At 41.6% G+C, this 27,608-nt stretch overlaps 2 protein-coding genes and 1 long non-coding RNA gene across 3 annotated transcripts in view; 2 read left to right on the top strand and 1 right to left on the bottom strand.

Moving 5' to 3' along the window:
- The first annotated feature begins 1,726 nt into the window (after positions 1-1,726).
- npffl (neuropeptide FF-amide peptide precursor like) lies at positions 1,727-4,294 on the top strand. The gene is made up of 3 exons (XM_084349171.1): positions 1,727-2,052; positions 2,807-2,922; positions 3,801-4,294. Exons 1-3 carry the CDS (start codon positions 1,906-1,908, stop codon positions 3,919-3,921), a joined length of 384 nt encoding a protein of 127 aa, XP_084205297.1. The 5' UTR covers positions 1,727-1,905; the 3' UTR covers positions 3,922-4,294.
- A 6,842-nt stretch (positions 4,295-11,136) lies between these two features.
- LOC311255170 (protein phosphatase 1 regulatory subunit 1A-like) overlaps positions 11,137-27,608 on the top strand; it is a 34,711-nt gene continuing 18,239 nt past the window's right edge. Inside the window, exons 1-2 of the mRNA XM_084349415.1 lie at positions 11,137-11,539; positions 25,843-25,903. Coding sequence (XP_084205541.1) covers positions 11,459-11,539; positions 25,843-25,903 — 142 coding nt within the window. The 5' untranslated portion in view covers positions 11,137-11,458. The remainder of the gene's footprint in view (positions 11,540-25,842; positions 25,904-27,608) is intronic.
- LOC311254521 lies at positions 19,377-22,950 on the bottom strand. Its single transcript, XR_014622261.1, has 3 exons — positions 22,826-22,950; positions 22,199-22,345; positions 19,377-19,773 (listed from the first exon to the last, which is right to left on the bottom strand). It is a non-coding gene; the product is annotated as an uncharacterized lncRNA (long non-coding RNA).

The raw sequence follows: 27,608 nt of genomic DNA, 5'->3' as shown, positions 1-27,608 counted from the left end.
CATGGCAGTTAAGTGTGTGTGTGTGTGTGTGTGTGTGTGTGTGTGTGCGCGTGTGTGTGTGTCTGCGTGTTTGTGTGTTGCAGTTTAAGCGGATTGCCACCCATTAGGCCCTTCATGAGCTAAATCTGTTGATGTCCTATGCAGTATTGAGGGAAAGTGACTAATTATTACACACGAACATACAAGCAGCCAGTCAGACACACACCATACATGCACGCACACACACACACACACACACACACACGAACACACACACGCACACCGCACATACACTAAGTCACAGACAAAGACAAAGTGAACACATGTTGGTACTAATAAAACCAGCGTCACTCTCATAAATCAAGCCCAAAGTTGTCTTGGTTTGAAATGAACTAAATGAGAGAAGCTGACATTTAACAGATGAAGTGTTTTTCTTTCCTCTGGGAGAAGCTTCTTCCTGTAACATCCCTTCTTCAGCATGTTAGATGCTGGCACGGCACAGCTCCTTTAATAAACGTCAGGCTTTAAGTAACCACCCTTCTGTTTGCTCGTGATAATGGGTTAATGTATCTGATTATCTCAGGATAACAACATTTGTCTTTTAGAGGACTCAAACAAATGATCTCGTTATCTCGGAAAAACATTTGTTATTCTGCGATAATGACATAAATAACTCGTGAGCATTCAGGGCATCCGTAGCAAACCACGGGTATGTTCACACTTTACGTTTCTTTAGGCTCAGTTGTCTGTGTTTCTGGTCTGGTTAGGCTCGGCACACATAGCTACTGATTGGTTAGGGTTAGGAAAAGATCATTAAAAAAAAAAAAGTACCTGGTTTTGTCCCCACAAACACAGCTGGAAAATGTCCCAACAAGAATATCCAGGGGTTAACACTCGCTCATGTAAACGTGATATGGTGCACACTGTACGTCAATATAGTTTGTATAACATGCACAGATTTGAAGGTATCTGTGGGTTGCAGAAACATAAACTGCCATATTTTATTCTAATAGGCTGTGCTGAAAATAAAATGTATGTACGCTGTAGCTGGGATACGATCTTGGACAATTCAGTCTAGACTTGCAGAAAGGAAATTAAAGATCCACAATAACGTTAATATGAGACGCCATTAAGACACAAACTCTGAGGTTAATCCTTCCCTGCTGAATGAACCAGTAACATTATTATGAACCCTGAAGTATTCTCTAGTTAACAAACATTAGCTCTGCAGCAAAATATTAAAAAACTAATAAGCAGTGAACACGTCATTCTCCTCTTTCACTTCCTTTGTGTTTGCTTTGTTTTGACTGCTTAAAAACACCTTTTTAAGGTTCATTACTTTGTTGCCAAGGATCACCAGGGTTGTCAGGACTAATCTGTTTAATTTTGGCACATGATTAAGTGGGTGATGAGTGTTCTCACATATTGTTTGTGTGTACATGTGTTGCAGACAACTGGACAACAGGGACCATTGGATCAGAGTCCATTTGCAGGGATTTATCTGTTTAATAACTGGGAGGGTTGTGTTGCACTACCCTCAGGGCCACATAATAATGCACTCCGGTTGCTCAGTCATCACTAATGCCCTGATTTTGCTAAATGGACCTGGTTAAGTCTCATATTAGTGGACGGCTCTTCCTCTGGCCTGTCCCCTGTTCCCCTTCGTACAACAGCATCTTTCTCCAGCTCTCCTGGGGGTTTCCAGCCAGTGGCTGCGAGGTGTATAAAACACCCAGCGAGGATGTTAGCACCACTGAAGTTAGCCAGGACACCACACAAAGAGGACACTTAACCCTGAGCAAGACGAGTCCTTCCTCTGTTTTCCAGGAGCTGAGCCTTTTAACTCAACAGGTGTTATCGCACAACCGAGATCTCCCTCTGCTTTTGTCATCAGCGTCCATCTGACCTCCTCCCCACTTTGAGACCATGGACACAGCTGCGGTGGTGACTCTTCTGGCTCTGGTTATGGCGATGGCTGGCGTCAGTCGGGCTCTTCATATCCAAGGCAGTCTGGACAAAAATGACATCCTGCCAGGCTCAGAAGAGAACATGGCCGACCACTTGCTGGGGCTGGTGAGACAACAAACCACTGACAAACTTGAATTGCAGATTTTTCATTTCCAGGTATCAGACCATAACGTTTCATGTATCCATAGCTGGAGATAAGGAGATAAAGGAGAAGGAAAGGAGACCAATTTTGCATTTAAAAAACAAAAAATCTAAATTTCTCAGTCACTCATTGTTATGATAAACATACTGTCTGTCTCTAGGCAGGATTTAAATGTGGAGTGTCTGTGCCACATGAGACTAATGTGCACAACCAGAAGTCATGCCAGCATTTTCCAGCTTGATTCGAGCCCTCACCCTTGAGAGAGACGAGCTGAATCGCACAATCCATTTAGATTTCAGATAGCGTTCCTCTTCATGCAAGAGTGTGAAATACACTGTAATATATTCTGGGATCAACAGACAGTCACCAAAATAGCGAGAGGATTCAGATCATGAGGAAAAATGTAGCGTTTTCCAGACAGATTTGGGTTTTATTCTGCATAAAGATAAGGTTGGATGGATATTCGGCCGGGCATGAAGTACATTTCTTTCCCTTTGTTGCACTGATATCAACATCTCAGGGTCTCTTGCCACAGCGGAACCGACTGTCTGGAGTTTCAACCCCCCGGGGTTTGTGTTGCAACCCAAATTTGAATGCAGTTATGGCGCTTGTTAGTCCCGAGATATTTTTGTGTGTGGGGATTTTATCCCAAAACAGAATTCAAGCCTTTTGATGCCTGGCTTTGCATTTGTTGGTGTGTATGCTGTTCTGCTCCAGGAGAGTGAAAACATAGATAACAGCATTGACGATCGCCTGCTGACCGCAGTGCTGAGAGCTCTGCTGCTCGGGTCTCAGAGAGAAACCAGGAACTCCGTCCTCCATCAGCCACAGAGGTCAGTGCTATTAAAGAGCCCTTAACATCATCACAACCATTTCAACCTTCTGTGTAGTAGTTTTCTGTCAGCACTCGTTTACACATGAATATTCAACAATTCTACTGCAGAAAATGTGGCATTATGCAAATACTCACGCAGATTTGGGAGGAAACAAGCATTCGCTGCATAGCCCAGTGCCATGTTAGGGTCACATGAGGATTTATTTCTTTAAATCATCACACATGACTTATTAATATCTCTATAACTCTAAAGAAGGAAATTATCAGTGGACTGCGAGATTCGTGCAGATAGAGCTGCAAAGAACATATAATTTATTAATCATTTGGTCTGCAAAACATAAAAACTGTGAAAAATGCCCATCGCATTGTCCTAGAGCTCAAGGTCAAGTCATCAAATGCCTTGCTTCGTCCGACCGGCAGTCCAAAAGCCAAAGTTTTACATTTTTAATATTGAAATCCAATATTTTTTGGGGCATTTTGGCTTGAAAACTGACTTTTCTATCAACCGACTACTCGTCGCAGCTCCAAATGCATATATAACGAAAATCCATTTATCCATTTGCAGCTATTTCTCCACATCTGAATTTCAGAATGACACAGAATATAATATGTACCATTTTTGAACAGTTAAAGAGGTTCAGGAGCCAACCATGGTGAGGACTAGATAATGTTTTTGAACTGAAATTATATTCTCAGCCTTGAGGGTTAAAACTACCTTTTATGTAACAGTCCTTTCACAAAAGCAAAACCTTTCTGTGATCGTCCCTGCTAAGATGCATAAAACAAAAATGTACAAAAAAAGAAGCTTTTATTTGATTTATATAGGACTTTTTGTAGTTTCATCGGTACCTCCATCCTGTTTCTCCTCCCACGCAGGTTTGGCCGCAACTCCAGAGGGCAGGTGCTATCGGAGGATCAGATACAGTCCCGTGACTGGGAGGCTGCCCCTGGTCAGATCTGGAGCATGGCTGTACCCCAGAGATTCGGCAAGAAATAATCTGGCTGGCAGATCCTCACATCAGTGTCGTGGCACGAGGCCAAGCAGCAGACGACTGTGGAGAGACAAAATTTGAATGAATAAATCTGAATTACAAAAGCAAATTTTGTTATTTCGACACTGTCCCGGCCCGTTAGGCCTCATTGACATTGAACGTTCAGTTAAAGATGACATGAGCTTAAGTTTTCTGTTGTTTGTTTTGAATTTCAACACTATAAAGCATGTCGACGAGTGCCTAACAAGATTTTCTGAGCAGACCTCATTTGTCCTGACGGGAATGTTATTCAGGACCAGAAGAGTTTGCTGTAAAATAATTGCTGCTTCTTTTGTTATTCTTCTGTTTTCTGGTCAAATAAAAGAGCTTTGAAAAGATGACGTTGTGTATGTATGTGCTGAAATTACCAATGTACTCCAGGTTTACTTCCTGGTTATGTGGCCCACTGAATATGCCCGTACACTTTACATTGTGATGACGGCAAGGATTTTCAAATTGCTTTTCTTAGCTTGAGGAAAGTTTACAAATTCAAAATTTCCACGGATCCAAAATTCCTAATAGAAAGAGTCGTACTTGACCTTGTTTGCAGTTTGAGGTGTCCGGTTAACAGTTTTGTGGCCACTGGGCAAAATTGGAAGCAATGCTGAGCGGCTCCATCGCATCCATCGACCATCGACCATATACTTCATGGTCAGCTAACAGACTTCATTCAGCCTTTTGCTCCACCTACGCTCCATGTCTTTACCCATTTTTGAATTAGCCGAGAGTTAGGCGGAGTCAGGCACTGCCAAGATGGCGACAGATGGAGCCATCACACTGAGATTAACAACAGAGTGCCGAAGTTACGCCCCCTCTGGTGGACACCATGGGACCTTATTTCGGAAAAAATATGTATGGAAGTGAACGGAGGGAGACAAATAATTCTTTAAGTCCATGTTTTATACAGCTTTACATTTTAGAAATTGAAACCTGCAAGTATTTAGAAATCTTCTTTGATTATTGACCTATCATCTAATAAATTAATTGATTAGTAGCATCACTAAGTCAGACTGCAATAAAGTTTACCCTTATCTTTGATATCATGAGTTTTACCGCGATATTGTACATTATTGTCAGAATAATTGCTTCTCTGCAGTCAGTGTCTTGTCCGTCACTTTTCCAATTTATTTGTATTTGCTTCCTGGACAACTTTTTGTGGTTTGCAGCAGCTGTTCAGTTGTGATTGTATGTAATACATTTTTCCAGCGAGTTATTTGCCGGGGAGCGTTAAAGGCGCAGTGCTATTTTGATGGGTATGCATAAAACATGAAGATATAGTCACAAGAAATCGTATCATCATTTAAACGCTAATTGCCAGCAAATTCTACAGCATGAACATCTGCTAAACCACATACAAGCACATAATTACACTGCCAGTTCTTCCGCTACATTTAGTGCGTCTTTAATGGCTCGCTCGGAGGACTGTAAAGTGAAGGACGCACAAAAAGATATATACTGCAACATATATGCGAAAGATAATATCTCGTTTAGAAAAAGGTATCACTGAACATCACGTCTTTATAACCCGTAGACAGCTCTGGTACATGGATGGAAAATGTTTTATCAATCATCTGTTTAATGTAAAGTGATGCACAGCTCTGCCCTGCGGACCAGCGGTGGCTGTTGGGTTTAGTGTGTGGTGAGTTTACAGGCCACCTAGGGAAACAGTGTGCAATAAGCCTCAGCACTAATTAAAACACAGCAACATGCAATTACTCTACGCTTTCACGGCTTCCGCAGCCAATTACTGGGAAGGGAAGCACGTCAATCCCTCTTAGGAAGAGTCTTTTATTAGCCTGACCTCCCATCCTCATTTATGAGCCCGGACGACAGAATGAAGAATAAATATTCAACGGTTTTGACAGGTGGCCTCCATTTTTTTTTCAACTCAACTGCTAACCTATCATGTCTGTTTTTCTTACCGTTAACGATTCAATCAAGGTTCATCGAGTCAACATGTGCACCATGAAGACGGTTGGTAGACAGTTTAGAGTGAGCGAGATATAAGCAATTAAGCTAACAATGACGACCATGACTTGGTAATTTAGTATGTGTTGTGTATTGTGTGTTTTGTGATTCAATCTTCTTCATTTAGTTATTAAACAACATTTGAATCATATGTTAGATATGAAATCAAATGTAGAAAGGAGGCTAGCTATAATCCTTGTTAGCCTGTTAGGTAGGCTAATGCTAATCACTGTAGCAAGCCAGGATCAACGGCACAAACACACAAGTGAACATTTATGGCGGGTACAGTATAGTATATTTATGGGGGATACAGTATAGTATTCAAATACCATAATGTTTTTATTGTTGTTGGGGGTTGTTGTTGCTTTAATGTTGCTAGACTAGAGCGTTACTGTGCGTCTAGCTAGATCCTAGCTAGCCAGTTCTGATTTATGCTAACAGTCACAGAAAATCCTTGCTGTGCTCCAAAAGTGCGTGTGTAGACTCAGGTAAGATTTTCTAATTTATTCTTGATATTTATGTGAGCAATATCTAGGGACTGAAAGTAAGTTGGCAAAGTTGCTAACTGCAGTAGTTGCTAGTCAGGGCTTGTCGACTAGCTAGTCGATTAAACCAGAGAGTGTTGCTAACATAACCCTTGCTAGTCAGTCCATTATTCAATAAGGTACTTGCACTGAAATGTCACATCTCCCTACTCAAATGTTGCTTTATGAAAAACCGTCATCCATTACTCACGTTAACAATGCCGTTAACTATTTCAGCTGTATTTAAAACACAATTTTGTCATTTAAGAATGTGATTAATGGTTTCAAATGGGTCATGTACTAAACGTAAATAATTTTTTCAGACAATGTTTCACCATATAGAGTAAATTGGGTTCAATTTTGACTGTTTTCTGAGCGTTAGAATCGCTGATCAGGTGAACTTTAACTTCCTGTTTAAATGTCAGGGAATTACTCACTAGGAGAATCCCTAGCTATCACCTATTCAAATATTCAAAGAGGGAGCCAGGATGTAAAACAATGCAATAAAATGTGCAGCAACGAGTCCAATGACTAGGAAATATTAGAAACAAATTAGGTTAAAAAGAAGCATGTTTAGAGACAAAAAGATCAAACAAAGAGAGAGATCAGGGCGTGGACCTGCTGTCCACGCAGCTGTAGCCTCTGATCCGACAGCTGAGTTAAAGAAAAGACTCGACTCATCTGAATTTCATGAGTCTGCAGGAGGGCTCAGGGAGAAAGTCTGTGTGTGCAGCAATTATAACAGTCGGACTGACAGATAGAGAGAGAGAGAGAGGGATAAGACAGTATACAGTAACTTCACAACAAAAAATGTAAACTGCAGTTACCTGTCAGACACCTTGTCCTTCTGTATCTATGGCTTGCTGACCTTTCCCCTCCCCCACTCCCATTTTCCCCCCATGGTCATCATCTTGGACGACAGCCACCTTGAAAGGCGGAGTGGAAGGTCTCAGCCGTTACCGGCCACGGACATGACACAGCACAATTTGTCACACACAACGGGCCTTAATGGCTACTGGGTGAGTGAAGGATCTTGTTTAGAAAAAACAATGTCAATGTCACGGGGAAGTGCAGTGGTGTGCTCTCCTCAAGTGTTATTTTACTCTACAGTTAACCAGTTGTATACCATTGCAGACACTCTGGCCAGTGAACAAAACACAAATCTGGTGCTGTGTTGGTTTTAAAGGAAGAGACGTTTCTTGATACAGTAGGAGTGATTGGAGTCATGTTTCTTGTCTTGTCTTTGCAACCCTCGACATTGTTTTGTTTCTCATCTCATATGCTGCCAAGAAGATTGCTGCTATTTGGAGAGGTGGTATTGTTCACATTCTTCAAAAGGACATTTTTTGAGCTGCTGTGCGACTAAAAATGTCCCCCTCTTGTGAGACGCACTTCTGTGTGTTTGTGAAGTGTGCGTGAATGTGTGTGTCCCTACCTACAAATGCCAGACGCTGTTCGGGCCAGGATCAGCTGGCTTTTTCATGTGTAGTTCCAGGACAGCTCGCAGCGCATCCAACTGGACCACTGACATTGTGAAATACACCTGGAAACCATCGGGACAAATCCAATAGCTCCTATATCAGCGGGTGAAACTCTCCTTTCTCTTGTCTTGTTTTCAGGATTGGATGGATTTAGTATTTTTTATCGGATGATGGATTATAAAAACTCAAACAAGAAAAAAACAGACTTGTTGTGCAAAGGCCTTAAATGTTGGTATTGTACGTTTCTGCGAACCGCCAATATGATGAATCTCAATTTTACGTTGTGACAACGCTGTGGTTAAAGGTCCTATTTGTAAGAAAAGTTGATTTTAGAGTCTCATTCCCGACTCAACATATACTGACCCTTTTGGCTTTCCGAACTCGTCAAATACTTAAGCTTTGGGAGACTCAAAAATCTACTTTTCTCACAAATAGGACCTTTATGGTCTGGTTAGGTACAACATTAATCTGATTAGGGTCATGGAAAGATCATGGTTTGGGTTGAAAGACACAGTTTTGTCACCAGAAAAATGGCTACAAACTTCCCCAACATCTCACTAAATATATTTGCTTTTGGTGCCAGAAAGACTTCTGTAGACGCTGGTCTCGCCAACTGCCTCGCCACACTCCCCTTATCTAATCAGAACTACTGCAACAGCATAAAACATCATACGCGTAAACAATTGTAAATCGTAAACAAATACTGGTGTGTCCTTTATGTGACTACAATGTCATATTATGCAGCACATTGCCTTCTATTGTAAGAGATAATAGGCCTGATAAATTAATGCAGTTGGTATTAAAGATGCATGTATGTGGGTGGTTTGGTTTGATGATTCCAGGTAGTATTTATGACTGTTAGTGGATTTTTCATTGTCTTCTTCAAATGACGTGCAACGCTTAATACTTTATCATTTAATAACAAAGAATAATATAGAAGATTGTGGAGCGGGTTCAAAATGAGCTAGAATACCCTCGCTGCATGATATCTGATGAAAATCTCGTGGCGGGGACCGTAAAAACATGAAATATTAAAAAAAATATGCAGTATTTTATTGGTAATAAACAAGATTGTCACCAGTCTGCGGGAGACTATACGCATGGCTGTGGGCTTTTTTCTTTGAAGCTTTCTCAACCAGAGACACAAACACTACACTGGCATTAGGAGATAACACAGACTGTATAATTTTACTACGGTTTTCACACTATAAACATCAGAGGTCGTATAGGAAAATACGCAGCCAGCTGTTGTCACACTCACACACTCTCACACAGAGCACATGGCCGTTATTAACACACTTTCCTGCTTTGATGACAAAGACGTTTGGGAAAAGCTCTTATTACAGCGGCAACATTTTATTATCAGTCTCACTCTCTCTCTCAGCTACAAGAAGATGGAAATTTGTCTTTTATGTGAGGACAGTTCGGGTGTGTTTGTAGCAGAGCTACATGCAGTAATGGCCGAGTTAAAAAGAGAAGAAAGGATTCTGATGTTGTTTTATTAATTTATACGTGGATAGAGATGGAGCGGTCAGAGAATTCACCTGGTGAGGGAAAATATTCTCTCTATCCAGCTTACTGTAGGTCTTTCCCAACCCATTTGGTTCATTTTACAGAGTTATGGGCAAAATAAAAACTGCCCTTTGATGAAAAAGACATAAATTTAGATGAATCCCTGTGGACCCTGTGGTCTGGGGCTCGCGCCATATGGTTACAGTGACCCTGGTTCAATTCCAGCTGGTGATCTTTTATGTTAGGACTCCCCCAGCCCCCCTTTCCGCTGGTCTGTCCTCATATTTCCTGTCCCTCTCAAATGGGAACTGGCATGTTAAAGCTGGGGCTGGTAAAATAGTAGAAACTAGCAAGAGCAAGCTTAATTTTAAAAGTATACGCCCAAAAACATCCCACTCACATATGAACGAACTGCCTGACTACACTGACACTGGCTGCCCCACAGCTCTCACTGACTGAGTGTGTGCTTTGTGCCAGTGTTAGCCACCGAATGAGCCTCTTGCTGCCACAGCGTCATTGTTCTTTTGCTCAGGGGCTGTGTGCTTTGTGCTAATAGGTTAGCCACTGTTTGACAGTCTGTTACAGCTGCACACTTGTTCTTTGGCTCAGGGACTGTGTGCTTTGTGCTAATAGGTTAGCTTCTGTGTGACAGTCTGTTACAGCTGCACACTTGTTCTTTGGCTTTGTGCTATCGGCTTATAGTAGCTGCTGAATGACATGCTCAGGGGCTATGCACTGTGAGGGCAGCACATTCTTGTCATTGCTAATTGTATCCAACTATCTCATGCCTGAATCACACGTCATAAAACACCTGAAATTATCATAATAAAAGGTAAACAACCAACATTGCTATTGTTAGTACTCACAGCTGTCAAGCCACCAGCACTGTCTAGAGGAAACTGTGAAAACATGTGTACATCAATTTCCAAGATGAGCTTTCAGCTTTGAAATGAAATGTTATTGATTCACAATATAATTTTTATGTGATTGCCAATGAGAATGTGACATGGGAACGTTTGCATACAGTTGAAAGTTAGCTTACACAATGAAAATATTTCTAGGGATTTAACTGTCTAGATATTACCACCCCCCCAAATGTACTGCAAATCTGTTACAACACAGCAGTCATATGCTGCTTGGCCGGTGTCGAGTATCAGGGCCCAGTAGACGTGTGATGTAGGGACACTCAGAGGCGATCAATAAAAACTGTGCTGGCCAGGCGGCAGCGAGGACAAGCTTGGTCAGAAATGAACAAAGCTCAGATGATCATTTCACAGCTTATGTCCAGTTCTGTTCATGCTGCCTTTTTTATTCATGGAACAAACTGCAGTGAGTAAAATATCAGTTAAATTACAGTGTCAGGGGTATATACAGTATATATATATATAACTTATGTGTGTGAGAGAGAATCTCTGTGTATGTGATTTAAGCATGTGTAGGAAGATGATTTTTAAAAATACTTTCTCTTAAAGCAGAAGCACCCAAAAGATAAAAAGAGAGAGAGGATGTCTTTGTCATCCTCTCTCTCCCGTCTGTGCAGGGGCTGCTGCAGAACAGCCCTGATCTCAGACATCCAATACAGATAGAAAGAAATGTGACAAGAGGGTGGGACTTGGGTGAAAGGGAGTCGGGCACAGCGAATGAGAGCGAAGGAGAGGTGTTCCTAGCCCAGAATGCCCTTGCCTCAGCGCTGAGAGCCGGGAGAGACGGAGAGGAAGGAGAGTGAGACACCAGCAGGTGCTGAGGATAGAAAGAAATAGGGTGGAACTGAAATAAGGTGCCAGAAACAGCTAGATAATCAGGGAAAAGTGGGTTAAAAAATAAAAGAAAATAGTCAGACAGAAACTATAAAATAATCATAATTTTTCCTAAGCTGGAGCCCACTTATTTTCTTTCTCCACCATCATCACTGAGCTCTTCATCCTCTTTTTCTCCTACGGATTCTCTTCCTCGGATCATACCTCCTCCTCCTCCTCCTCCTGTTCGTCCTGTCCTCCTCTTTGACAGAAAGAGCCACCATGGAAACCGGGAGCCCCAGGAAGATACAGTTCACCGTCCCCCTACTGGACACCCACCTGGACCCAGAGGCAGCTGAACAGGTGAGGAGGAGGGACAGTAGAGGAGGAGGATGTGGTTTGGGGTGGTATGGGACTTTCAGGGCTTTAAGAGGTTTTTTTTCATGCATCAGTGACACGACAGGACTTTTAGCAAAGATTTGAGAGGAAATACATGCTTCACATCTTGCAAAAGATGGAGCAAAAAAAGCTGAGAAACGTTTATTCCCATCATCAAAGCGAGCAGGTGCAGACGCAGCTGAGCAACTCAAGAGGAATAAAAAGCGCAGTGAGCTGTGTACAACGTGCTGGAGTACAGTCTGACGAGAAATTGCTGCTTCACAAAAACCACATTATGAGTTTCTATTACTCCCCGGCACCTTATTAACAAGCTGTCTTTTCAATGCAGCGATCATGATGCATTTAAGATTGATTTTTTCCAGCTCCACTCACAGTGTGCCTGGTTCTTAGAGACACAGCAGTCTCAGCAGTGTTAAAAAGGAGTGTTGCAGTGTATGGATGTGTCTCCAGGGGTTTGCTGTTGTTTTGGTTTCAGTTACTGGCTGTACAGCAGTGAGATACTGATGGAAGTTAGCCGGTGTCACAAGATAAACTTGTTACAAATCAAACTGCTCTCGGCAATGTAATAATTTCTTCGCATTAATCTTAAATATGTTGTTAGATCGTCAGACTAGAGGAAGTCTTTTAATCACTTATTGCAGGATCGTATAAACTCAACATCGCTTAAAAGACTGAAGAGCAAAGAGCTTCTGTTAGTGGCTGAAAAAATCCCAGTGGGTGCAGTTCACGTGTCTTTAGAGAGTGTAGTGTCCCATTTTCTCATTTTATAAATACAACATGAACAGGACAGGTCATTTATAATGAATGAGCCTCGAGTAAAACCAGCAAAGATTTATGAGTCCACTCCCTCTTTCTGCTGTTCACTCTTCTCCCAACTGTGTCTGTAAGGCTTTAGATTTTAGGAGGAGCGTTGTTCGTGTGTGTGTTATGCAAGTTTGCCCTTGTGAGGACACTTAATTGGATGGTTTGAGGACACAGCACAGTCAGGGTAAGTTCAGGGAGAGTTAGAGCTACTGGCATGATTAAGTTTCATAACTTTGTGAGGCTCTGACGGGAGAAACTGCTGATTTATCTGCATCGTATCGGTTTGCACTCGCATTTGAGTTAGAGCTTGGTGAGTGTGTATTTCCAAGGTTTTAAGGAATGAACGGCGGTGATATATGGCAAATGAGACTTTTTATGTCCACGATGTACTGTAAAAATAATACTCCATAATCTCTCTCCATAAAAGCTCCCCTCAGCTGGAGAAAATTACCTGTAAGTGAAGTCACTTCCATCCACACAGGAAGGAGAACAGCTTTAATGCACTTCATCATTTCTACATTCAGTGTCATTGTTGGTGGTCTTTAAGTACAAAATGACTGTCTGATGCCATTTCATTTTTAATTACTCTCAATACTTTTTAAACTGTTTCTTAGTAATGTCAAACTAGCTCGTTTTATCGTTAAGATTTTAATAAAAGAAGGTTAAATGCAGCTTTTTTGACACTGATCAACAACAACAAAAATTAAATGCCAACGTGAAAACAGATCTCTTCAAAGTGATCGAAATTAATAACAGACATGAAAAAAAAAGATTATTTGTACGTTGTCAAGGGGTTTTGTTTGATTGTAGTTCAGATACAATATTTGTCAGACCACCGTCCTCATCTTATAACCTCCAACTAAGAGTTGGAGTGGCACTTAGTAGAGCGCATGCTGTACCTCCACTAAGGCCATCTGATACTGTAGATACCAGTCACTTAAAACCCCAGATTTTTTCATCAGCATCCATCCATTATTACCACATAAATTAACAAAAATGTCCAAAAACACTCTGAATCACACTGTTAAGGAAAGTGAGAAAACATTCCTTGATCCGTCCTTTTATCTGGGTCCATACAAAAATTTAACTTGGTCTATTCTGGGGAGAGACCCGTCCTCTATCCAAGTTTTGTGGAAATCTGGTCAGTAGTTTTTGTGTGATCATGCTGACAAACCAACCGTAAACAAACAGACACAGGTTTGAACTTTTACTACACGTGGAATACTTTATTGTCATCAAAGATATTAGAGTAAAGAAGCAACTCAGTCTCTTTCTCTCTCTTCCACGGCACGTACACTACTTTCAATCCCTAAGCTACCGTCCGTCAGTCTACAGCTGTCAGCGATGACACAAAACGATGATCACTAGTGTCCAAAAATCTCCACCTGAGGCTAACATGTGCCGAAAATATACGAACCAGAGAGAAACGATCGATTTAAAAAAGGTATAATCATTGATTCTGGTGATGGCTCTGTGAAACCTAACAACACTTAAATTACCCACCAGTCAAGAGGAAACACAGCAACATCTGCAACCGTCTTCAGCCCTTCAACGGATTATCAAAGGTTAACACCGCTCCTCTGATTGAACATATGTGTTCAGATCTGGCTGGATTGGATGAGTGTCTTCCGAGTGAGGTGGTTACACAAGGTGTTTTTATTCTGATTGGGCTGTTATTGTGATCAATAGAGGACTAAGGTCCATGGAAATGCAGCTATGTTATGTATTTCTCAGAGACAGCTGACATGCTCACATGGAAATGATTTTGGCTCGACTTCAAATCAACACAACATGAGTTTGTAAACAGATTCACATGCTATTCTGATACATTTCTAACAAAGTAGCTCAAAAGAGTGTTTGCTGTCCGTGCATTGCTGCTACCTGTAGCATTAAATCACACTTACTGTTACTAAGGTAACCACAAGTGTTGCCACATCAGCTGATGGGCTGAAATCTTTAGGTTTGTAATGTTAATGAAACTCCTTGCAGGGAGCTCATTATGTTGCTGTCTGAATCAAGAATCATTATTATGTGCGTAATTGGCCCGAGTGATGTTGGAGACACAAATTGGTGCCTGTGGTACATTTGTTAAAATGAATGTTGTGTGTCTAATTGTGTGAGTCTGTCTGTGCATCCTTTCACTACATTTGTCCCTCTTACTTGTTCTTCTCCGTTGCTGTTTGCCTTATTTGTGTCGGGGAGTTGGTGCCCACTGTCTGTATTTATTTAACCACATATCTGATCCCAGTCCTCAACCATTCAATACAGAATCTTAAACACCTCCAGCTTGGTGTTTACCTACTTCTTCACCAGCTGACAGATCACATTTAAGCTGTATACAAGTAAAATTCAGTTTACCTCTTCTGCAAAGACTCAAGAGAGTTCTTAGCTCTCAGTCCTAATACGTATGGCTGGAGCTTGGCTAATTGCCATCGAGACTTTACCCTTTTAAGAGGCATTTTCTATTTATTCTGAGACCACTGTGAGTGGCCACTGAGCCTGTATGGCCTGCCGGGCCTTAAGTGTGTGGTTTTGTGTGTGTGTGTGCGTATGAGTGAGAAAGAGAGACAGATGACCGAGACAGACTGCCCAACAGCGAAACAGTCAGATGTAAAGTAAAAGAAAAAAAATAACACAAAAAGGAAATGTGTGTGTGTGTTCTTGTCTCTGTGTTGGCAAGCACACTTATGAATGTCACGCCAGGGGGTTTCACCCATGGTTCAGTAATCCCTGCAACCTGACACCTCTCAGCATGGTGAATCAGCCTCCGTGGAGAACTGCACGTCAGTCAGAGCAGCCTCCCTGAGGTCTGACCCTCACAACAACAGCACGCACTCATCCTCTTATCCACACACAGACACAGTGTGTGCCACCCTTATCTTAACCTTATATCGGAGCTCGCTGTGTGCTTACGAGCACATACTGACTGTACCTAATAGGAGGCCAAGACCTGATGGAGTCAGCCGATGACGTAAAAGATAGTAACTTCTGCAATTATTTGTACATTCCTCTCACTTTTAGAAGTCAGTTTTGCTTGTTTCTAATTGGCAGTATTACAGTTTTTACCAATTGATAGAATAGTTTAACATTTTTGGAAATATGCTTATTGCGTGCCTGCAGAGAATTAGATGAGAAAATCAATACCACCCTCATCACTGTCAGTTAAATATGAAGGTGGGGCCAGGGGACATTTAGCTTAGCTTAGCATAAAGACTGTAAACAGAGAAACAGGTAACCTGGCCTTTTCCTAAGGTTAAAAAAAAACCTCACAGACACAACAAGACTGTAGCACAACATTAGAAACATATCACAGTCTTGCTAGGAATTGGTGAAATAGGCATATCGTGTAAACGCGTAGCCAAATCAAATGCTAGAAGTTCTTAGCTGTTTATCTGTGTTAGCTATGCAAGTCAGCCACGATCGTATCGTATCGTATCGGGTGAACACGCTTAATTCTGCCGTGCGAAGTGATGATGCGCTGTCAACATCCGGTGGTGGCGTGTAAATAAGATGATACCTGGGAGTTCAAAAGAAGAATTTATCCACTAGTTCACAGACGCTTCTTTCACAATGCATCAATTGTTGTTTTCTCTTCTGTTACAACTGTTTTACGGCGCATTCGTGACGTGAACTTGGCGTCAGTGACGTACAACGTGATGCTTCAGATAGAAATCACTTCCTGCAGGAAGTGGGAATTGGGTCAATAGGTGATTTTAAGTGGGTTGACCCACGATTAGAAAACCTGTGTAGATCCGCTTATTTTGGTGGAAAAACGGTATTAGCAACAGTAAATCCCCTCACACTGTTACATCTTCATCATCTGAAGGCAGTGTCAGGCAGATGTTTTTACCTTTGGACAGGGCCAGGCTAGTCTTTGCGCCAAGCTAAGCTAACTGGCTACCATCTTCAGTCTTAAATTTAACAGGCAGGTGTCAATGTGGTATTGCCATTCTCATCTAACTCTCACTGACAAAGTAAGTATGCATAAAATGTCAAGCATCTGCTTTAACCCTGCATGATGTATATAATATTATATACACTAAGAATCCATTAATAGGCTCTGAAACTGCTGCAGTAGTCTGATTTGTGAACCAGTCATGTTAACACCAGGGTATTTTTTGATACATAATTGACTCAGCTGGTTAATTAAACTCAATTCGCTCTTTCCTTGTTTACAGCTTTCAATGACAATGTTGTTCACAGGAAACGCCGGTCGATATTGAACTCATTCATTAGCTGTATCATTTAGATAAGGGGCACTTACTTGAGGAAACTACATTCATAGATGAAAGCAGTATTGTCCCTGTTGAGATGATGAATCGTGACATTGTCGAGGTGATGGTCTTTTATTACACACGTTTCAGGGCTGACAATTTCCTCCCTAATATTCCCTACGCGATGTGTCAGACCGTCTTTGTCCTTCACTGAGAACAAAACAATTACTCTGTATTGCCTCAGAAGGGCCATTTCCCAAGAAGAGGGAGTTTTGAGAGTTGTAGATTATATTTATAATCATCCTATGAATATCTCTTGCACACTGAGGCAATCAAGAACCGCTATACTGAAAAAATAAATGGTTTTAACCAGGAGATGTACTCATTACTGCCTTGTACAGTTAGAAATAGCACATTTTTAATTGTAACTTTTACTGCTTTGTGGCCAAACCCCTCCCCAGAACAGTGATTGCATGTTCATAGCTTTCATAGTAACTGTTACTAGTCACAGCAGGCCTGTCAGACTTTGGATTTCTTCACATGCTGAAGAAGCAGCGTGCCTGAGGCTGCGATCTGTCATTGTTTTTGTTTTTTTCTTGTGTTAGAAAATGGGTTAAAAGGTGTGTTTATCACATAACTTAGAAATATAATTATGATATAATCATTGCTCCAAAGTCGTAGGCATTTTATGATAAAATTGCTGCTACAGTAATTACCTTTGTGATTCTTAGCAAAGATGAAAATGATTTTGGATCTGCTATAGCGATTAAATTACAGCTTGTGCAGAGCACCTTCCCCCTGCTCCCCCAGTGCAGTGGTTGGATGATATTCAGGGAGAGAGAGGATGATAAGAGGACTGTTAGAAAGTGAGAGGGAGGCAGTGAAGTAAAGAAACTGAGATAAATGAAAGTAGAAGTCAATGATCTGGATTTTCAACGTCCTTTTCTCCATTAATTCTCTTATTCAGAGCCAAATGAGGGAACAGTTGGAGAGAGTCTGTGAGGATTTATAACGGATGAGCACTGATTTTAGCCTGAACAATACTAAGATCATATTTCAAAACGACTGGATGAAGGATGAGGAATCACATGAATCTCTGGGCATTGTGCTGGATCTCTGACAGCTCAGCATTACTTCGGCCCACCCGATAACAAGGTGTTGGGGAAGTTTTCTTTAACCTTTAGTCCTGCTGCAATTTACAGGGTGTGGATGCCCTTTCTCTGAGCTGAGCTGAGGTGAGCTGAGTGGTGAAAACACATTGTTCTTGTGAAGGTCACAGGGTAACTCTGATAGTGACAGGATTTCAAAACTACCAGAGTTTCTCAAAGGCAGACTGGGGTTAGGAGGTAAAGGCTTCACCCCTAAGAATTTCCCTGAATAGATGTTGAACTGAAAACTTTTCTACCTTGAAGCAGTCCCAGTGTGTGGCACTAGCTATCTTTTGTATTTTGGCTGAATTTCTAAATCCCTCTGGATTGATTACAGTGGATTCAGATCACCTGTGTGCCGGGCGAGGAGACTGGCTCCTAATTAAGGAGTGAAAGCAGCATGGGGCATTCCCCTCCGAGCCAGTCAGGGTGTGACGACGCACTTTTTTGTGAAGGCTTAAGAGAGGTGGGGAAGAGACTCAGTCCTTTCTGAATCTGCCCCTGACACGCTGCAGACCCAATCCCCAAAGACTCTCAACCAGAAACTCTGGTCAGTTTCAGCCCTACTGGGATTTCTTTGCTGCCCCATTATTTCTAGTTGAGGGAAATTGTGTCAAACCAGTTGAATCGCCCTTCAACGAGGCTACCTGCACCTGGGTTGGGCTTATTTGTGCAAGTGTGTCGCTTGCCTTTCAAATAACCTGACGCCTGCAGGTTTTCTTTGGTTTGTTTATCTTAACTGAGCCCCTTGAAACCCAAGCCCCTCTATACACCTTTAGTTTCCCCACTTTATTTCATTGGGGACTTGAGGCATTGTAAAAACACATTTTAGCATTATCCCCTAAAGAAGCATTTTTTTGATTACCATCCAAGCATTCGGGATTCTGTGTAAATGTGTTTTTTGGTTATATTTTTATGTGTCTCGGGGCTGATTTGTAAGCATTTTACTGCCAGTACACTACAACCTCTGTCGCCTCAAGTAGTCACGAGTTCCCAGGGTCTAATCTGTTTCAAGCTATACAATCTGAACAATAGCTGGAGCTCCTCCAATCCTCTTAATTCACCTCCCTGGAAATTTACATGCGTTTTTTGCGAGTCGGCATACAATACAGTGACAAAATCCAACAATATGCTAGATATCACCACAGAGACAACGCACTAACACTAGCCTCCTGTGTGGGGTCCTGAGATCCTCTGTCACAGCTTAAGAGCTGAAGATTTATTTATTTTTTCCTCAGATTGAAAAATAGATGATTTTAAATGTTGCCAATTGTCAAAAGTCCACAACAGAGATGATGATGAATCTGTTTGATCTCAGAGACACAAGTTGTATAATATTGGTAAATGAGATTTACTCTCTATCGTTGATGTTGACAGTAGTACAATAATACAGCATTATCCCTGCCAAACTCTAAGTGCATCTGGCTTTATGCTGTTGGAGTTTTTTGTCCATGAGGTCTGACATGAAGTTGCACCAGACATAAGTTAAGTCACTTTAATGAACATGTTTGTCTATAAATTACTTTTCAGCAAACAACAGAAACACTGTGACGTTGCCTTAACAAAGTCATTACCAACAGTAACTACTGTAATAACTAAAAATACAGTCTTTGTACAGAACCTCTTAACTGTTACTGCCACAACAAAACAATCGGTTGGCTCTACCTTGTGACCAGCAACATATACTGCAAGGAGGACACCATATTTCGAAAACAGGTTTGCAGAAAAGAAATCAAAGACCTTAAGTAAATTAACCAAAACTATGGGAGTCTGGAGGACTGGCTAAAAGAGCAAAGGTATGGGGGAAGTCTGGGCCAGCCATGCAGTGGACCGTAGGACTGAGAACTTCCCTCCCTAAACTAAGAAAACTACAGAACGTAACAAACAAAGCCGCAAAAAAAAAAAAAAGGACTATCAGACCGCCATCCTCAAAAGAACAAAAAGAAAACCACACCAACTGAGGAAGAGACAGCTCCTTCTCCTCCAACCTCCCTTAATTATGGGCAGGGCTTCATTGCCTGATCAAGAGCATCTGGGTGAGGAGGAAAGAAAAGCACAGAAGGGGAGGTTGTACGTTACAAACATGTGGCTCATGGTGTACGTTTGCAGACTATTTTTTTTTGTGGTAACATTTCTGTTTCTTGCAGACTTAACGGACAAAATTTCCCATAAACCCGTAGACCTTCATGGGTAAAACATCAGAGAAACCTGAATGAGAGATTACACAATATGCAATCTTATTTGAAGAGACCGGTTTCCACTTCAGTGCTTCCCTACATATTGGAAATTCAGATTTAATGAGGTCAGAAGAAAATAAAACAAATATTAGAAGCAAACTAATTGGTTTATTTTGTATTATTTTGTACACATACAGCACTGAGGTCTGTGAGACATGTCAGCACAACACTAGGGGTTAAATAATGAAAGACTTTGACTCCACTGTCTCTCTGCCTGACCTATATTTTCCAGCCAAGGGTATTTTGTCCGTGCCCCCTCGCAGAAAGACTATCAGGCATGCACAGATTTTCCTGCCCACCCATCACTTTCTGAGGCTGTTTTTGTTCCTTGTTGTGAGAAGTGACGGAACTGCATTTTAAATGGACTGTGGGTTGAAAGGCAGGCGTGGCGGTTCGAGGGGTGAGTCTGTCCAGTAAGCGGTGGTATTTGTGCAAGCAAAGGATCAGGGAGTTTGCTCTGCCGCCGGGTGAGGAGAATAACAATGACTCTTGGCATAATCAGCTCTACACAGACATGGCTCGTTGTGCTTTTAAGTGGTGCTGGGGGTTGGATTTTAGGGAATGACGACAAAACGCACACACGAGGACAAAAGTTTTATTGTTTACACAAGAATTCTGAAGGAAAAATCAATAAAATGCCTTAAAAAAACAGGACTTACAGTTTGATTTGACTTGACCCCTGGGTGGAGACTGTTGGACTCAATAAGCACAATCATCTGTAATGTTAAGCTTCGATTGGCAGCTCGTTTGAACACCGTCTCATATATTACAAAAATAGTTCACCAGAATGTGTTTCTGAAAACATTTTAGGCAAGAAATTAGCCATGCTGTCGAGTCCGTCTTCATTTTAACTCGACCAAGCTTAGTTTTTATAGTTTTCAGGAGTTTTCAGAAGCCCTGATCTGCATTAGTAGCCTAGACCTCAACATTACGCTAATGAGGAGCAGGCAATGCAATGCCTCGTCTCTCGAAACGCAAGGAGACGCTACAGAAATGCAAGGCTGCTTACATAGACAATAAATGGTAAGTGGGGAAGTGACCGATCCTGTTAACAGACTTATGGAGTTGCACGAAGCCTTAGAGATTTTAAGTTGATTTTGAACACATTTTTCCTCGATCAAAGTGATTGCTGTATTTTCTGAACTTCCAGACCCTTTTTAAAGCCTGATGTGGCTCTCCAGCTTCTCAGGTTTGATCCCGGCCAGTGACAAAGATTTCGGATGGTTGTGATTTATTTGAATAAATATAACAATACTTTTGGAATTATTGAGTCACTGATTTCGGCAAGATTTTTATGCCAAAATTCAAGGAAAGTATTATCAGTGCAACAGTAATTTTGTTCAACCCGTAGATTGCACGGTTCAAATTAGTGTGTTGCATTCAGATCCAAGTCTAAATTAGTTGGCTGCAATCACACCTGGCATCAATATTGTGACTCATATGCAACTCGAGTGATTGCTTGTTATTGGATTTAGCTTCCCCTGCAAGATTTATCATTTGTCTGTGGGGAGAATCATGTGACTTGCAGATAGAGAAGATCAATGGTGGCTGTTCAGTGTCTCATCTTCGTCGGTTATTACAGGTATAAGTTGGAAAGGCAGATAGGAATCATAGATATTTTATGGATGGATCCATGTCATAAATCACTGAATATTGTTCACACCTGAATTAATTTGTGGTTGTTTACTGATGGATCGCTATCCAACAATATGAGACAGAGTTTCATGCAAAGAGAAATCTACCTGTACCTGTGTTTTATGTCAGCCTAAACATCAGGGGCGGTCCTGGCTAGATTTACGCCCTGGGCGAACCATCCCTTACCCCCCCCAAAACACGACAATATATTACATTATTTGTATTATTTTATTATATATATTCTTAAATACAAAAAGGTAAAAGAACAGAGAAAAAAAACAAGATCAATAAATGAAATACAGTATATAAACACAAATGTAAATTGCACAAGTCCTTCATCACAGGATCTAATAACCATGCTTGAAAAATCCCTGAAGAAAGCTAAAAAAAAAAAAAAAGGCTACTCTATGGAGCATAAAAAAAAGATTCCTGCAGTAAACTATTTCGTATTTTACATACAAGTTTTGTTTTGCATCATCCTATTAATACCATCTGAACGGTTCCAGTTATGATAACACACCAGTTTTGCACATACAGACACACACACACACACACACACACACACACACACATACACACACACACCTGAGGAGTCCTGCAAGGAACATGTGGCTGCAGAGGTAGATGGCTCCTCATCAGACTCCAGGACCATGTCTGTGGCTGCTGTGGAAGTATCTGACTCCTCATTTTGGCCAGTGGGTGCTCCAGCTCCAAAATATTTCAGAAGTGCCTCTGAATTTACATTTAAGATACAATATGTAAGTTAGGTCACACTTACATCACACATGCATCAGTTACCCAATTAAAATGACCATAATGCACATTTGATTAACATTTGTTAACATCCTATTAACTAAGCATAACACACTACAAATTATTCAAAAAGCTATATCACATGTAGCTTACACAATGCCATGTCAATGTATACTAGAAGTTATTTAAGTTAGCATATAGCGTATAGCATTAAAAATTCCACAGTCAGGACTCTGTGTGAATTTGCACTTGTTGTGTTGCAAACACAAAGTAGCCCAGGTTGCCTATGGGTGAAATTAGTTGCATGACATGATGCCTCAATTCTAATAGTTGCTAATTCAGCAAAACTACAAACCAAATACAGTCGTCTTCTGTGGCTAAGTAGCAACATATTAGCAAGAGGCTAATAAATAGCCTATAGGCTACTGTCACTCACGTCACTCATAGAAATCTGCATACCTTTATCTTTTGCCCGTTTCTCCTCTTCTTCTTTTCTTCTCTTTCTGAACTGGGCACCTGACGGCTTCTTTGGTCTTTTACTTTGATCCATGATGAAGACGAAGACTCGACATCATTACCGATGTCACGTGATGTAAACAAATTCACGCAGATGCCCGTTGGAGGCAGTTTGTGTTGTGTGGCCTGGGATCATCAGTCTATCCCCCGCCCCCCTCCCCCTTGCCTCTTCTGACACACACACACAACCTGTGTGACTCTCAACAGCGAGCTGACGTGACAATGAGGCCGCCCAGCGCCACTCCACTGACCTGACATGGAAATGAGCGGTAGTCTAGAAAACTGGCGATTTTTTTTTTTTGTTTTTGTTTTTTTGAGGGCGCTCACATAGATTGCGCCCTGGGCGGTCGCCCACATTGCCCATAGCAAAAACCGGCCCTGCTAAACATAGACATGACTAACATGACAATATGGAGACAGATGCAGCAAGGAAAAACGGCTAGTTGGAAAACACTGCATAGTTGACACACGTCTCCGGATATGAGGTCAGCAATTTTCCTGGAAAAGTGTAAAAAGCGGTAAAACATTGTCAGTGTTGTAAAGAAAGGAAAAGCTGCTCAGTGCCTCCTTCTGTTCACGCTGCCTTCCTGTTCTCTGTGGCTGTGATTTGAAAGGCACAAAGATGAAGCCTCTTCAAGCTTGAATACCCAATTAAACTGTGATACTGAGCCTCTCAGTTTTCATTACTGCCCATTATTTCTGCAGTTACATCTGTATCTCATGCCTTTTGTAACGTTAAGCTAATCAAACGAGGTCGAACACCATGCAGAGCTCAGGGAGATATTGTATTAGGTCTCCTGAATTGAGGGGAAGCAGCAAAAAAAAAAGCCACAATCCAGCTGAACTGAGTCTGAAGTGAAGTTTTGTGCTTCGAAATGTTTTGCTATTTAATACTTTCTTCATGCATTTTGTTCAGCACAGCAAAGCCCCAAAGCCAAAACTGTACCAAAGGAAAACCAAGGGCACTGATTCAGCTCCTCGCTCTCCTGAAATGTAACTTTGAGTGCACCTGCGAAAAAAGATGCCCCGTCTTTTTCTTCCTCTCCATCCTCGACTCACAGAACAGCTAAAACTCCAGCTCGTTTTTTTGCTTGAACTTTGATCTTTAGTTTCTTGATTGAAAAGATTTTAGCTGCCATACCATGCGACGCTGCCCTGTGTGGGCTGAGGTTAAGCTCCATGGCTGACTGGAGTTGACTGCACAGCCCTGTAAGTGCACAAGCAGCACTTAAAGAAGAAGATGCATGGAGGCCTGGAGCTCCTGTGACTTCTAGCATTAGTCAGCAACTCTGTCAGCAATGTGTAGGGAGTGTGGGTTTATGGAGCAGTAAAATGGTAATGACCTTATCCTGGAGGCGACTGAAAATTAATCACCCCAATCACTTTGGTCGGAAAGTTTTGCAGACATTATGTAGTACTGATTACCTCTGCCAAGGAGGTTATGTTTTCACCCATATCTGTTGGTTGGTTCATCAGCAGGATTACACAAAATCTACTCAACGGATTTCCATGAAGTTTAGATGGAGGATGGATCTTAACCCAGAATAGACCCTATTAACTTTTAATGCAGTTCTTGATAAAGGGACAGATCCAGGAATTGTTACTTACTTTCTTAAACATTAATTAGGTGTGGGTGGTCTGGAGTGATACAGAGCAATGGAGTTTATATACCATATGTACTATATACCTAGAGGCATTTTGTGAGAGTTGGGATTCCCAGGTCCAGCAGGTTAAATGTGGGTTTGGTGTTAATTGGTCACCAAAATGTGAAAACTTGTGTGGAACTGGATCGAAAGTGCTGAAGAATGTATATTTTGCATAATATATACAAACTGTTATTTTTTTCTGTTGCATTCATGCAAAATTACTGTGAATTTACAGCCCAGTCAACATAAATGTTGGAAAAGCACATTTCTGCAAAACCACATGTGTGAAAACTTTACGTTTCTTTAGGATTTAGGTTATATTATTTATTTCACAACATATGCCAAAACGCAGACTTGAACTGCGGTCGCCTGTTTGGCAGCCTTGTCACCTGTAACTCCATCAACATCACCTCCTTCTGATATGAGAGTCAGGTCACAAACGTGTAGTGTGAAGGTGATATAACACGTTTTTTAAGAATGTAAATATAACATATAGCCTATGACATGAACGTATTTGTGGTTTAGCGGCTAACATTTTTGCCTGTTGCTCGCATTCAAAAAGGTGACCACTTATTTTATCCCAATATGTTTTCATATTTTTATTTCTCCTTATTTCTATTAGTTTGAATGTCACATTAGCAAGTATCTAATACGTATTCCTGTCCAGTACCAGCATACATCAGACTCAAAGGTAATCTCAAACTCAGTGGTTAAAAATGACAAAGGTTGCAGACCTAAACAGCTATACTGTCGATGGTTTGGAGTGAAATGTGCATCTTCCTCCAATAATGATCCCAGACTCCTCCATAGCTGCCTGCCACACGCCACTAGTCATGAGCCCAGAAGCAAGTAGGTGGTGGCAGGCTGTCCTGCTGATCTCACTGTCAGACTCAGCGCTGCTCTCCACCAGCTCAGGCATCTTCAAAGTGCATGACAACCAAACCCAAAATATGTATCACTCAGGCTGTGTTATTGGCTCTTAGACTGATGCTGAGTTGGCGTCTGATACTGAGGCAGCAGACACTCCATGATTGGCTGGAGTATGTGGAGTACACACATATGCAAATTTCAATACACTGCTTAGCATTTCGATTGGTCGGGCCAATACAACCCATTAGAGATCCAAGCCTGTGTGAAATAAGAGCCTGAAAAAGATCAGTAAATATTTCACTTCAAACTTAAAGATCGTAGAGATCAGCGGTTTCAGGCTTTGAGATGATTTTTAGCTCAAAAGAGATTAATGTTGTGCTTTTTGAAGCACGACGAAGCATTTTTTTATCCTCACTTTTGAATGAAACTGTTCTTCCTTTTCAGATCAGAAGACGCAGACCAACACCTGCAACTTTAGTGGCATCCAGTGATCAATCATCACCCGGTAAGACACTTAAATACAAACACACACTCCCAGACATTTTTCACTCAGGCAGGAGTCTGAGTGGGCCTTAGCCCAAGATATGTGTCACGCCGAGGACATAAGAACGTGGACCCAAATGCAAGAGCCAGAAAATCAGTTGCAGAACGTTTATTCAAAATAAACCAGGAACAGGATGACTGAACAGCAAGATGAGGCAAACACAACAGATGACTCGACAAAGACTAAACTAATGACTGGACTCAAGTACGCTAACAAGGGGACGAGGTGCAGGCGGAGAGAGGTGGAGAAACACAGGTGAGGGGAGCGAGTGGAGGAAGCAAGAGAGCAGGGAAGGAGGTGATAGGCTGGGAAGAACACTGGGAGCGGGGCTGGGTCAGTGAAGGTGATGAAGTGCAAGTGTTTAAGGAAAGCCGGCTGGGGAGGAGCGCAGGAGGGAAACAACAAAAGACAGAACAAAACACACATACCACAAACGAAAGAAGACAGAAATGACAGGACCATGACAGCATATTAGAAAAATGACCCAGTGAGTTGTAAACAGAACAGATTCCATTTAATCTTTAACAGACCGTGGTGGAAAACTGATGGTTTTCCAGAGCAGTGACAGATAATTGCCAAAATTTTAGGTGCATTAATTTTCAGCTTCACTTCAACATAAAGTACTTTAGATAATCTGGCTTTCTGTCCGTCTGACTGCTCTTGTTTCCTGTCATGTCTGAATTTATTGTGGTGAAGGCAGCTCAGCTCATCGAACCCGCACCAAGGCTGTTTTAAAGTTACTTCCTGTCTATCTTTTCTTAAACACTTTTCTTTGAGCTTCATGGAAAACATCATGAAGTTAAGGAAACCGGAGAAGGCTTAGGAAAAGACAACCGTGGAGACACCGACTTTTTGGGATCGGATTGTCTACTCTTCTCTTGTAAAAGATGTTCCAGTGTGTCTTCTGCTGAAGGAGATAAGAAAGGAAGCACTGACGCACCTTTCCTTCACATTTAGAGAAACTGACAAGCTGATATCACAGCTGCCACTTAGATACTTCCAGGTCATTTCACTCAGTTAGGAACAATTCTCAGCAGAAAATGTCTATCAAACTGCAGCCCAAGTCTAAACACTAAAACAAATGTTAACCTTGTGGTGTTTTTGTCCCCATGTGGGTGATGAACCCCAACAATGTGATTAATGCAGGTACACAGGCCTACGCACTAACGATGCACCAGAGCCACAATATGCTTCACGATATTCCAGAGTATTTGTATTTCTTATGCTGATGGCTGTCATGTACAGCAGCAGCTCAACTCTATTATGCACCAAATGAATCTTCCTGCTGCAGCAGAGAGCTGCATAAACAGCCGTGTGTGTGTGTCCTCTCACGGGACCGTAATGATCAAACATAACGGAGCCCCTCGAGAGAGTTATCTAGTTCGATGACTCATCCACTGGCTCCCTGTTTCCCTCTCCGCCTCCGCTGTGCTCCGGTGTGCGAGTGTGTAATGTGACCCGGTACAGAATTAAAAGAAGATCAGCTGGGAGTGTGCGCCGACGAGAGTAATTTTCTCAAGGTGAGAAAACAGAGGGTGGTCTCTGCCTTGAATGAATACATAAATTAGAGGTGATGCATCATTGAGGATACCAGCAGAGACTGATGTTGTTGTTTTGTTTAAATCGCAGCATTTGATCGCCGAGAGTTGAAGTTTTTAGTGTTTTT

This window comes from Pagrus pagrus (assembly GCF_965226575.1).
Source record: "Pagrus pagrus genome assembly, chromosome: 3".
Taxonomy (NCBI): Eukaryota; Metazoa; Chordata; class Actinopteri; order Spariformes; family Sparidae; genus Pagrus; species Pagrus pagrus.
Note: the sequence above shows the minus strand (reverse complement) of the source record. Positions and strands in the feature narration are given on the sequence as shown.